The 13,258-nt window shown below is 36.5% G+C and overlaps 1 protein-coding gene, 1 long non-coding RNA gene and 1 pseudogene across 3 annotated transcripts; all 3 read right to left on the bottom strand.

Moving 5' to 3' along the window:
• Positions 1–4,572: 4,572 nt before the first annotated feature.
• LOC113309194 lies at positions 4,573–6,014 on the bottom strand. 2 transcript variants are annotated; one of them, XR_003340439.1, is made up of 4 exons: positions 5,663–6,014; positions 5,383–5,481; positions 4,934–5,188; positions 4,573–4,763 (listed from the first exon to the last, which is right to left on the bottom strand). It is a non-coding gene; the product is annotated as an uncharacterized LOC113309194 (long non-coding RNA). The 2 variants fall into 2 exon arrangements; XR_003340440.1 differs by having other exon boundaries at positions 5,827–6,014.
• Positions 6,015–8,330: 2,316 nt separating this feature from the next.
• LOC113311433 lies at positions 8,331–10,344 on the bottom strand (annotated as a pseudogene).
• A 356-nt stretch (positions 10,345–10,700) lies between these two features.
• On the bottom strand, positions 10,701–12,041 carry LOC113313541 (protein SLOW GREEN 1, chloroplastic-like). The gene has a single exon (XM_026562329.1). It carries the CDS (start codon positions 11,970–11,972, stop codon positions 10,950–10,952), a length of 1,023 nt encoding a protein of 340 aa, XP_026418114.1. The 5' UTR covers positions 11,973–12,041; the 3' UTR covers positions 10,701–10,949.
• Between the last annotated feature and the right edge of the window lie 1,217 nt (positions 12,042–13,258).

Here is a 13,258-nt window from a genome sequence, read left to right as displayed (position 1 = left end):
TTTTTACATTTGTGGTTTCCTCGTTAACAAAACTTCTGGAGTCTGTGTTATTTCTTTTCCGCATTATATTTTATATAATTGAAATAATACAGGTTGTGCGTTAAAGATCATCAATTGGTAATCCAACCTTTGGTTGTTGATTAATATTGATTAATCCTTGGATATTGGTCTTTGGTACCGTCCAAGTTATTCCTTGTGTTTGATTAAAGATTCGTTGTTGTTTTAGCTTGAGTAAATCAAAACAAGTGAGAGATATTGACTCCTTGAGATACTTTAATCTAGATCGAGTCTGACTGTCTAGTTGATTCTCTAGCAAAGTATTTCGGAGTTAGTCCATACAGATTGCTAAGAGAAATATTAGGTGGTGTTGTTAGACCCCCGCTTTTTCAATTGGTATCAGAGCAGGCAAACACGTTTAAGACCTCATCAATCTAGATTAAAGTATCTCAATAAGTCAATATCTCTCACTTGTTTTGATTTACTCAAGCTAAAACAATAGCGAGTATTTAATCAAACACAAGGAATAACTTGGACGGTACCAAAGACCAATATCCTAGGATCAATCAATATCAATCAACAACCAAAGGTTGGATTTCCAATTGATGATCTTAACGGACAACCTGTATTATTTCAATTATATAAAATATAATGCGGAAAAGAAATAACACAGACACCAGAAGTTTTGTTAACGAGGAAACCGCAAATGCAGAAAAACCTCGGGACCTAGTCCAGATTGAATACACACTGTATTAATCCGCTACAGACACTAGCCTACTACAATCTAACTTCGGACTGGACTATAGTTGAACCCCAATCAGTCTCCCACTAATTCAAGGTACAGTTGTACTCCAACGCCTCTGATCCCATCAGGACACTGCGCACTTGATTCCCTTAGCTGATCTCACCCACAACTAAGAGTTGCTGCAACCCAAAATCGCAGACTTGATAATAAACAAATTTCTCTCACACAGAAAAGTCTATCAAAGGATAAATCTGTCTCTCACAGAAAAACCCTAGGTTTTGTTCCGTCTTAAGATATAAAATCAAGGTAAACAGGAACCAATTGATAATCCGGTCTTATATTCCCGAAGAACAGCCTAGATTAATCAATCACCTCTCAACAATCCTTCTTGACTACACAAGCGGTTTGTCGAGGAATCACAAACAGTGAGACGAAGATGTTTGTGATTTCTTTATCTTGCCTATCGGAGAACTCTCACGATCACAAGCCAATCAATAGATTGTACTCGTACGATAGAAGATGCAAGATCAGATCACACAACTACGATAAAAGTAGTATCGGTCTGGCTTCACAATCCCAATGAAGTCTTTAAGTCGTTAACCTGGTTTTAGAGAAGAAAACTAAAGTTTAAAGAAGAATCGACTCTAGCGAGCGCACTAGTATCACACAGATGTGTGGGGATTAGTTTTGCACAATGCTAGATGTCTCCTTTATATAGCCTTCAAATCAGGGTTTTTCCTTAGTTACAAAGCAATCCATATTCACCGTTAGATGAAAACCTGATTTAGATTCAAGCTAATATTTTTCAACCGTTAGATCGAAAACTTAGCTTGTCACACACACTTGGGTAGACGTTTACTGGGTTTGTGAAAACTGTGCCCAAACGTGTACGTGTATGTTGGTTCAACATAGTAACCCAAAAGGTTAACCATATGAGAAATTCATATTAACCTAGTTCTTCTTCACCATAACTAGTTCAATTGAATCAAATGAAATAGTTATAGAGTTGTTCAATTGCTATGAAATCTTATGTAACTACACAAGACACAATTGAAACAAAGATGATTCGATTCGATGAATCGGCTCATAAGCTTTATAGCCACGGTTTGCATAAAGCATTCCTTAGTAATTTAAGTTTCATGTTCAGAGCACATCTTTAGATCATAACCACTTAAGCTCACAAACAAGTTCGCGAACTTAAGGCAACCGGCAGAGTTTCTAAACTCAGCAGAAAATCTCAGCAAAGAGACTTCCACCAGTTCGCGGGCTAAACACGCAAACGAGTTTCTTGGAAAATCCCAGCAGAAATTCTCGGCAAGAGAACTTCTATCAGTTCGCGAACTGAGTTCGCAGACTTGGCAAAGCCAATTCCTCCGGTTTCTCTCAATCAACAAAGTTCGAAAACTTCGGATTAAGGAATACATGGTTATGTAATCTAAACTCTCATTCCAATTATTGAGACATTCTCAGAGGATGCTATATAGCCGTTAATTCACAGACCGTTTCACGTCAGAGCAATTCTCAAAGTAATTGAAACTTTTCATGACTTTCGTCACTAAGTGAAGATAAACTTGATCAAAGCGAAAGGCTTTACCAACACACGATTTCGAGAAAAAGATAAGTAGTGAATACTCAGCTCGAAATGTCAAATGTGTATGATCCGATCTATATAGCATACGACTTTTTGTCTCATAAGAAGTAGGAGATAGAATAGATATACTTTTTAGTGATAGATAAGTTCAAGTCTCCACATACCTTTTTGTTGATGAAGTTCCACGGTTCCTTGAGTAGATCTTCGTCGTTGTATGATGAATCGCCATGAAGTCCTTGAGCTCAACTACACTTTTCTATCCTAGTCCGAGACTTAGCTATAATAGACTAGAAATCAAGACTTATAGTTTTGATCACTAACATTGACAAACATGCTCTATATAGCAACGCATGCGAGGTCGACCGAGCTATGTTCTAACAGATAGTAATCGACAAAGTTTTCTTCGTCTCAGACTTTGTTGATTCCGCAAGTTTATACTTGTGAGGTTAATAATAATGTAGGTTGCACTTCGGGTTGTATAAGTCCGGATTTTGAGGATAGGCAGACTTCGGTCAAAGTTTCTATCGATTTTCATCACTTGGATCTTTCGTTTGATCTAAGCATCAGTTTAGATCGTAAATCAGGAAATCAATCATATTCTTAATTTGTGGGAGGCAGATTTGGTTTGAATTCTTCAATTGAGTTGAAGCAACTCTTAATTGGTGTGATATCATCTAAGGGAATCAATTACGCTGAGTCATGCTGGGATTCATTAGGCTTAAGGAGCGCGATTGTACCTGAATCACTGGGAGACTGAGTTTGGGCTCAACTACTTTCCAGACTGAAGAAAATTGGTAGTAGGCTAGTGTTTGTAGCGACTTAATACAGTTTGGTGTTCAATCTGGACTAGGTCCCAGGGTTTTTCTCCATTTGCGGTTTCCTCGTTAAAAAAAATTCTGGTGTCTGTGTTATTTGTTTTTCCTCATTATATTGTTTATCTATAATTGAAATATCATAGGTTGTGCGTTTGATCAATCACAATAGCTACTTGAACATTGGTCTTTGGTACCGTTCAAGTACTCTCTGTGTTGATTAGGTTCACGCACTTGTTTTTGTAAACGTTCTAATCTCAAGAGAGAGATATATAACTCTATACACTTTCCTTGATTGAGTTTTTACTCTCGGAGTTGTGCTGAGTTTGTCCATACAGATTTCCAACGAAAAAGTTATTGGTGTATTTTGGTACCCCCAGTGTTTTCAGCAATTATCTAGTTTCCCATCAACGGTACTCGTAGAGATTCTTGATCTCATGAAAGTCTTTCAACGAGTAGTCGTGAGAGATTTCGCCTAATTAGGGTACTTTCCTCTCCAAATAGACATCTCCACCAAAAACAACAAGTATGAAGTTTTCCTGGCTCTTAGGATAGTTTGCAAGAAATATGCAAACTCAAGTATTTATAAACCAAGGTTTTTTGGACAACAAGGAAATTCCAAAACCGAAAATATTCTCAAAATATTCACATTAAAGTAACTAATTTCGGTTTTCCTATTTCCAATTAATTACCGAACCATATTTTCGTAAACTTTCTTAAAAAACTTTCATTTTTAATCTAGCACATTAACTAATAATATTTTCCAGAGGATATGCTTTAATTACTGGAAATTAAAACATACATTATGAAAATCATAATTAAATTCTTTTCAATTTTTCGGTATGGGATCACCTTGAGTATCAAGGGATATCTTTGAACAACTAATGATAAAAGTTATGTACATGTTCAAATGATGTCGTCATCTAGAAGTTTCTCAGCAAACCCTAATTCCAAGCTCCACAGAAAACATAAAGAGATATGTGAATATTGGAAACTCGATTTTGCTGCTTGGGATCGGTTCTACCATGACTCACAATGTAAGTTATGATCGGTTATACCATGCTTCCAAAACTAGGTTGTGACCGGTTACACCTTGCTTTGCCATTATAATCTAAAGGGTGATCTATAGATCACAATTCTTCTGCAATGAAAAGTGTGATCCTACCCTATGCAAAGAACTCAAAGTTTTGAAAAGTTGAGATATAAAGACAAGGTTTTAAGAGACAGTGATCTTTCCTCTAAGTTTTCAACCCAAATTTACCCTATACAAACAGTAACCCAAAGTGTGATCCCATACCATTTCTGCACCTGTAACTCAGATCCAAACACTGATATAAAAAGGAAACAATGTCTGAATTAAACTCATTCTTTGATTGAATCAAATTCATTCAATGTCTGAACCAAATTCATTTCTAAACCACCAGTAAAAATTACACATTTCTATTGTAATAGTTCTATTGTAAATCTCGTTACATGAATAATAGTTCTACTATAAACTGTAAATGCAATTTCAATTTGCAAATTCCGTTCCAAAAGGGGAAAGCTCATTCATCGACCAAAAGAACATGAAAGGAAACTTCATCCAGCGTCATTACACAAGTTGTGTGAACCGAACAACCTGTAATTGATTCACTCAACATATTCAGGAATTCCAATATTTTCCACACCCATAAGATAAAGGTAAAATCTATCTTTTATCATAAAAATACTGACCAAAATGTTACCCTGCGAGGTCATGGGGTAATGCAATAACATTATAATGCAACTATCAAAAGGAAGTCTATGTACCTTTAAGGCTTCATAAATTTTCTGGTCTTTCTTCCTTTTATCACCAACTTTTTAGGCTATGCAACGCGATATACCTCCGCCTCTCTTACAAGGAATATTTACTCTTCGCCTTTAGGAGGAATCAGGAGACAAAATCTTGGCTTTAATGCCACTTCTACAAGTACACACACATTTCCTTTACCATACGGACATTGTGTAACATATCATAGCTCTTTGAAGGAAAGACCTTTCCTTTAGCCACAACAATAGATGGACCTGAAGATTTCAGGCACATTATACAAGATTTTCCCTTTATTCAGAAAACGGATCAACTACTCAGAATAAATATAGATGCAAACCAAAGAACAATGAAAAGAGAAAGAATACAAAAGAAAACACCTTTCTGTTTACATAAAAAATGTCAATGCACAGCTAAAATAATAATACTATAAAAATATGTACGCACTAACCTTCCCAATACCAATATTACGTTTTGTTTGAATGATTTCATCGTCGACACCCTTGTCCTCACTATCCTTGATTATTTTTGGTGAAGAACCAGCTGACTACTACAATAAAAAATCAGGAACAATAAACATTCTAAGAGATACATAACCAACTTTAAAGCTAATATCTCCTAAATATTGAGTTTATAAATCTAAAATCTTGTTGCATATGTCATATTCTTCTCTGTCTCTGTACATCTAGCTGCATAATTATCATACATCTATATTAATTAAGGAATTATACTTGTTGAAGGTTTGCTCGCAGCTGAATGGTTTTGATGTGTGTATATCGAGGCTTCAGCTCCCTGTTAACATATCGCCAATAACATAATAGTAAAACGCTAAATAAAGAACTTAGTTACTTCATCACCTAAGCTAATTCAACCTACTATTCCACATGCAACTTACTTGAATCCCCATGATGATGGCAAATTGAGCTTCTAGGCGCGAAATCCTCTCACTTTCTGAGATTGATTCTGTATTTGCACTGTGGCAACTTGATGCAGATCCACCCTGCATAATATGTATATCATTTTGAGTTTGACCTAAAGATAAGAGCAAGAGCTATATGTTTCAAACATATCAAACCACATGAAGTCATCAAAAATATTACCATGAATGCATTAAGTTACTAAGTTAGGTTGTGTGTTTATATAGTTGTTGCATATATTTATTGTGATGTGATACACTACATATGAGAGTAATTGTTGTACGTAGTTGTTAACTTGCTGACCTAAAATCTAGAATCAGCAGATCAGTAGTTGCCCAACTACTTAAACAGACAGATTATTAACTTGAGACAACTTTAATGCATACAAGAAGATGTAAGTTACGACGCAAACGTAACCCTTTGCAAGAAAGATCAAGCTAACGACCTCTGCCAATTTATGAAATACTGTTGAACCCACACTCCAAATTTCTTGCTCCTTATCCATAAGTCTTTTGGCACACACTATTTTCAATTGCTAATCTATTGGTGCGTGCACTACCTCAATCAGAAGGAGCAGAAAATGAAGAGTAAAGGTGTTGAAGCTTATGTTACTTGTGTTTGGAACACAAGAGCTAATTTTTCTTCTACACGAGCTAGACTTTGCTTTGTTTGACAAAGTTCAGCTTCCACTCTCAATCTGGCCTCTCTTTCCTCCTGCATCTTTGGTCGCGCAGTATGAAAGTAAGATCCTTGTGAAACAAACTTTAGCATGCCTCCAACATTTCCAGAATGTTCAGCAGTCCCTAAAGCAAGTGTTAGGATATCATTGCTGCCGCTTGTGACTAGGGAACCTTCTTTCACCTTTTCTGTCAACTTGTCCTACAATTTAAGAGAGAGAAAAAAATCCCTATTAAAAAAATACCAGCGATAGTTAGGGTCCTTTGTAACCAATAAGGCAGTAAATGAATCAAAATAAAGATTATTACTTCATTTGTTTTATCTTACAATTGTCTCGGCTCTTTCCTTGGTAGCATCATGTGGAATGATCTCGTTTTTATCTTCCCTATCTTTCTTTTGTAAGATGCTCCTGTCCATGGCATCAGAAGAAAGCTCTCTTTTTTTCTGCTAGCAACAAAGCCACATTAGATTATGAACAGTGATGTCTAGAAATATGAGAAAACCCATCTTACATACCAATTGCTCCATAAGACCTGCATATCCTTTTTGGATTAACTTATGAGGATATCAGTTTTTCTTCCGCCTTGTCGACAGGATTTCACGACGAACCTTTAAAAAATTGGGAATAACAGATGTGAGATTAGTCGACAACTTCTTATAAATTCTACAAATTAGGAAAATATTTGACTATCATATATACCTGGATATTTGTACTCAATTTTGTCTTTACTGATGATGCTAACGGTACGAATTGTGCTTACATTGACGCAATCCGTCACACGCTGAGCGTTGTTTCTTTGAAAGCTTTAGGAGAAACTAATGTTACTTATCTGAAATATTTTGGCCAAGCAAGGAAGGCCAAAAGTGGAGCAGAAAATGTCCTTGAAAAAACGATCACAGCAAGAGGTGCTAGAAGAAAGAAGAAACCTTAATCATCCGAAACAAAACAATGATTGGTGAATTTCCTTTATGTTTACACGATGTTAATCATCCGAAACCATTTCGTATCCACATTCTAAAGATTTTGGATACGAAATGGTCGACACTCCACTCACGTTGCTTGGAGGGAATGATAATTTGTACTTGGTTCATATTAGAGCTTCTGGCTGGCATTGACATATGGGTATACAAGAGAAAGAATACAAGTACTGGAATTACTTGCACAGTGAAAGATTGTAACCTGATACAGAACTACCATATCGTCGTGTTGGAATAAGGAAAACCATATTTGTTCAAAACATTTGCAATCCCAAGGACCAACAAAAATTCATCTGGGCAGACTGGCGCACACTTTTTCGCACGACTCCCTGTTGCTATGACCATAAAACTTCAACATTAATCAAAACTTACAGATGATATGGAATGTGGGTGCCGTTACATTAAAGTGATTCCCCACACTCCGAGCATTGTTTCTTTGAAAGAAAGATTTGGAAGAAAAATATGTTGCTTCTTTGAAAGATACGGGAAAGTTATTTTATTCTGAAATATATTGGCCAAGTACCGGAGGCTAGTGGACCTGAAAAATTCCTGGACAAATCGATCAAATCAAGAGGTGCTAAAGGAAAGAAGAATTGTTAATCATATCAGAAACAAATATGACCATGACCATGACCATGACCCATGAATTACTTTCATGCTTTGTTGCTTGTTCTTCAAATTTTTGCAGGTACTCAGTTCACAGTATATGGTTTACTTTATTTAGATGCGTGCTCTCAGTTTTTATTGTTAAACTCTTTCAAATAACATCGGATCATGTAACGTATTGCATTCATTCAAGCATAGCAAGGTCAAGCAAGACTGGAAATGTAAGAAGACAGAAAACATAAATTTAGATGCACAGTAAAAACTTTGAGTATCCTAAAACCTTGCAATTAACAGAAGCAACAAAAATCACCTAAAACATATTCATAGGAAGCAATTTATAAACCACAACCTAGCGAGCTGAGTAGAAGACAGACGTCTCATTTTCAAATCTGCAGCCACAACCTTGACAGATTCGAAAGCACATTCGATCCCCAAATTTATTTCTTCCACTGACAGGTTCAGGTCGACTACATATCAAGGTTGAACGGATCGAAACGGGTGCGCAGGTCAAGTAAGATAGATTGGCCATTGGAACAGTCAATCCAGGTCGGTCAGTCGTATCAATTACTTTGCTGCCGTTACTGCTAATTACCTCCCAATCCAAGCATTGGATAATAGCAGCCAGTACTGCTGGTCCTTCGACTAAAAATAACCAAATCCCAGCACACCCTCTCCTCCCAGTACCAAATGGCAGGAATTCAAAATGTTGCCCCCTAACATCCTTATTAACTCTACTTGTTTGATACTGATCACATCTGCCATCAACACTTTCACGTATCATGAACCTCTCTGGTCTAAATTCCAAGGGGTCGTTCCAGTACTTAGGGTTCCTATTGATAGACCGCACATTTACAAACAACCTAGTTTTAGCTGGGATATTATAGCCTCCTATCATGCAATCTTGGGTGGATTCTCTAGCAAGCATGGGTGCAGGAGGGTGAAGACGAAGCGCTTCTTTAAAAATCGCTTGAAGGTATTTGGTAGATCAGATTCATCCACCAATCTAACATTTCTACCCACAACTGAATCTATCTCTTTCCTAGCTTTCTGAAGCATATTTGGATGATTAATGAGCTCCCCTAGTGCCCATTCAGTAGAACCAGCTGATGTGTCTGTCCCAGCCGTCTTGATATCCTAATTAACCACAAAATTAAGGGAGAATATGTAATTAAACTCTGAACAAGTTAACCCATCTTACTAAAAAAGCTAACAGCCAAACATAACCATGGGCAAGTCCGATAGCGATCCGCCCCTTTATGCACTCAAATGACTGCAGAGGTTAGTACTAAAAAGAACAAGTATCAGCAGCATATCCGAGAAGGTAAAAGGCAAGGGACTTACCAAGAGGAAAGCATTAACATTATCTCCGTTAAGTTTGACCTCTGAGTTCATATCTTCCGATACATCAAGTAAGATATCCAAAAAAATCTTTCACCTTGTTATTACCAACATCACTAGTCGGCTTCCCTTTCTTCTTGTTTCTTACTTCTTCATGCTCCTTGATGATTCTTTCAAGCAAAATGTAATATCTACCTCTTATATCAGTGGATTTTCTAAGAAAACCCTGCATAGGTTTCGGAGAAACCCAAAAAAATCTGGGACATTGAACTGACCAAAAATCTTTGTAACCTCCCTAACCAAGGAACAAACTTCCTCTCCCTTCTCTTTACTTGCAGAATACTTCATACTAAGCGTCATTTGAGTAATTATGTTATTCGAAGCTTCATGAGTTCTTCTGAAACATTTACTCTTTCCCCATTGACAGATTTCTTCAATAAAAGCTGAACTAAGTTCTGAATCTCATTATGCTGAATGTGGCAATGTTTCTTAAGAGCCTGGCCACCGAGGAGCTCAGACATTAAAACTTTTTTCATAAAACTCCAGACAGTTCCAAAATGAGTGAAAGCAAAGCCAGCAGAGTTGTAAGTGAGGAAATCTATGGAGATGGTTACAGGACGTGAACCAAAGGTTAGTTTATTGGTCATAAGACACTCTTTTGCAAATTCAGGAGAGGAAACTACGATGCATGGAACAGAGCCTAGACGAAGATGGATCAAAGGACCATATCGGATTGCAAGCTTGTGAAAAGATTGGTAAGGGACGCTATCAATGAGGTGCATATGTCTAATGATTGGTAAGCACATTGGACTTGGTGGGAGTCTATATCCTACTCTATTTTTGAAAGAAAAGACGGTCCCAAGCAGAAGCAATAGAGAAAAATGAAGAGGATTGCATAAAAGAATAGGTTAAGCACCATTATTACAATTAATGCACACCACACTATGCCTGGGACTTAGATCTCTGTCTGTTTGTCTATCTCTCTGAATATATTATCTTTCCTTACGGAGGAACTACTCATAGGAACTAAATGAACTCGAAATTGAGAACTACATAAAACTGAATTTATCAAGAAACCTTTAAACAAATAACATAGATTTTGTTGTTTCTGGAAGGTAACACAAAGTAGCATACCCTCACATGATTATGTATTTTTCAGTTGTCAGTGGTGTCACTATATGAGAATCATTGCCGCACTCAAAACTACCACCACCATTATATGTTAAGCGTGACATAATACATAAAGGAAGCGTTAAGAATAAAGCTAAGTTTATTTAAATCCCATTAGGCAAAATATTCCTTGTCATTTTCAACAAAGTAAAAGCAAGATAACAACATCAAACAATCTAAATTCAACCATCAAAATTTCCGATAATAAGTTTTCCTAATGTCTCATATGTATTACCAAGGCTGCAAAACTTTAATAAGAAAAACAGAAACATAAAATTCTAGAAAGCTCTTACCAACCTCAATTCCCCCAATGACGCTCCATATCTCTCATTCAACTAGTCTGACTACCAGCCATTTGCGAGAAAACCTTAGTAGCCATCATGTTATCCTCGAAATAGCGATGATAAGGATGATCTTTTGGAACCAATTTCTGATACTTCTCAAATGATTTTGCAGCTTCCTCCGTTTTCCTCAACAAAGTATAAATAATACCTTGACATAAATAAGGTCTAAAATCTCTAGGCTCCTCTTTAACAAGCTCTTGATAAACACTCAACGCTTGGTCATAATTCCCTTCAATCACTCTAACTTGAGCAATCAACAATCTAAAATCTCTTACATCTTCTTTCTTATTCTTCTCCTTCTTACATTTCTCCATTGCATTCTCAATTCTCTTCAACACATTCTGTAACTCTCCCGTTTCCGATTGCGAGGCCGCCATCACTAACCCATGATATGCTTCCACAGACAGTGGATCTTTGGATAAAATTTCTTCAAACCCTAATGTGGCCGCTTCTGCTTCACCTATTGAACTCTGCAAATGAGATTTCAATAACGGCCATTGAGGATCAGATGGATCAATTTCTATCAACTTATCGAGTATCGTCACCGCCTCCACCACTTTCTTATCCTTAATCTTGTTTTCCATCAGTAATTTCAAGCTCTCAACATCATTAGGAAGTGAATCAATGGCCTGTTGTTTCTCATCAATGGGCTTTTCTTCTTCTTCTTCTCCCTGAGCAATCTTTATTTCTTCTTCTGTTTCTTCGATAGATTCGAAGGTCTCTTGAGGAATTGGAGCTGCAATTGAGGGTTTAGTGAATTGATTCAAGAACAGTGAGGTGGTGAAGATGGTGACACATGTGGTTTTGATGATTAATGAGAATGGGTTTTTTGGGGTTTTATCAAATTGGGGATTTTTGTTGGAAGAAAATGAAGCTACGAGGGTTTTGTTTGATTTTGAAAGGGTTTTGAGAGAAATTGAAGAAATGGGTTTTGTGAATTGAAGGAGATGATTACGATTGTTGGACGAGACATTCAGTGGATGTTGATTGAATTTTGCTAGGGATTCCATTTTGTAGGGGAAGAGAAAGGAGAAATGAAGAAAGAGCTAAAACCCCGATATTGATGAGAAGATAAAATGGTTCTGGGGAGTACTGACTGAATATCCCTTTGACATTTTGACCAAATAGTGAAAGTTAGTCAAAATGTCAAACGAGAAAGTTGACTCTAGTCTGAATGAGCTGCCAAGGTGGATGTTTGTGATTTTTTGATGTAGAACATCTCTTCGTTCGTTCTTTCTTCCTAGAACTATTAGATGACTTGAATACCAAGTCTATTGTTTCCTGTTTTTAGACTTACTTCTTTTAGAACTTATTTATTTTTAGATTCTAGTTTCATGTCTATATAAACAGACTCGTACTTTGTTTTAAGACACAATTATTATTATCAATTTATGAAACAACTCTGTTACAGAGAATTTATCTCTTCTTTTCTTTTCTTTCAATCCTGCTCAAGAATATTTCGTCTGCTTCGCATCCTTTTCTTCCTTCGTATCCCTTACAACCTCCGTGTTGTATTCTTCCAAACAAGTTCTATATTAAGTGGCATCGAGCCAGAGTTTTGAGATTCTTATCTCAAGACAGATCCTTAAAACCTCTTTTGCAATTCTTTTTCAAACCCTTATAAAAAAGAATTAATTAGCTTTTGTTTCAATGGGAAACCAAATTACTAGAGCTGAGCTTACCAAGATTACAGAAAGGTTGAATCAACATGATACAACTTCTGCAAACATAAAAAGTATCGTACAAGATTTACAAAAAGAGATTAATAAGATGAATATTAAAATAAATTCTCTTGTTGAAAACAATCCTAAAGATGAAAAATCAGAAGGTGAAGAAAAATCTGAAGATGAGACAGGTTCTAAGGGTGAAGGAAAACACTCTAGATCCAGATATTCTTCAAAGAATGGAAAGAAAAATAATTTTATCGAAGACACTAGTACTCCAAAAGGTGTTAAAGAAAAACTTAACAAGATCAGTCAATATGAAGGGTATATCTGTCACCCTGACAAGAAGCTTGCAAATCCTCGTGGTAACAGTAGTGAAGAAGATGAAGTTGAAGAGATTTTAGATAAAACTTAGCCAGAAGAAAAGCGCTTGCAATCAGGTCAACACTCTTATGGATCTTTACCTGAGTACAAGCTTAAAGCAGACATTCCAACTTTCAATGGAAGGTTCAAGATAGAGGAAATTTTAGATTGGTTTTATGAGGTTGAAACTTTTTTTGAATTCATGGAAGTGCCTGAACATTCTAAAGTAAAGCTTGTAGCCTATAAGCTTAAAGGAGGTGCAGCTGCTT

The sequence above is a fragment of the Papaver somniferum genome, chromosome 9, assembly GCF_003573695.1.
Source record: "Papaver somniferum cultivar HN1 chromosome 9, ASM357369v1, whole genome shotgun sequence".
NCBI lineage: Eukaryota > Viridiplantae > Streptophyta > Magnoliopsida > Ranunculales > Papaveraceae > Papaver > Papaver somniferum.
Note: the sequence above shows the minus strand (reverse complement) of the source record. Positions and strands in the feature narration are given on the sequence as shown.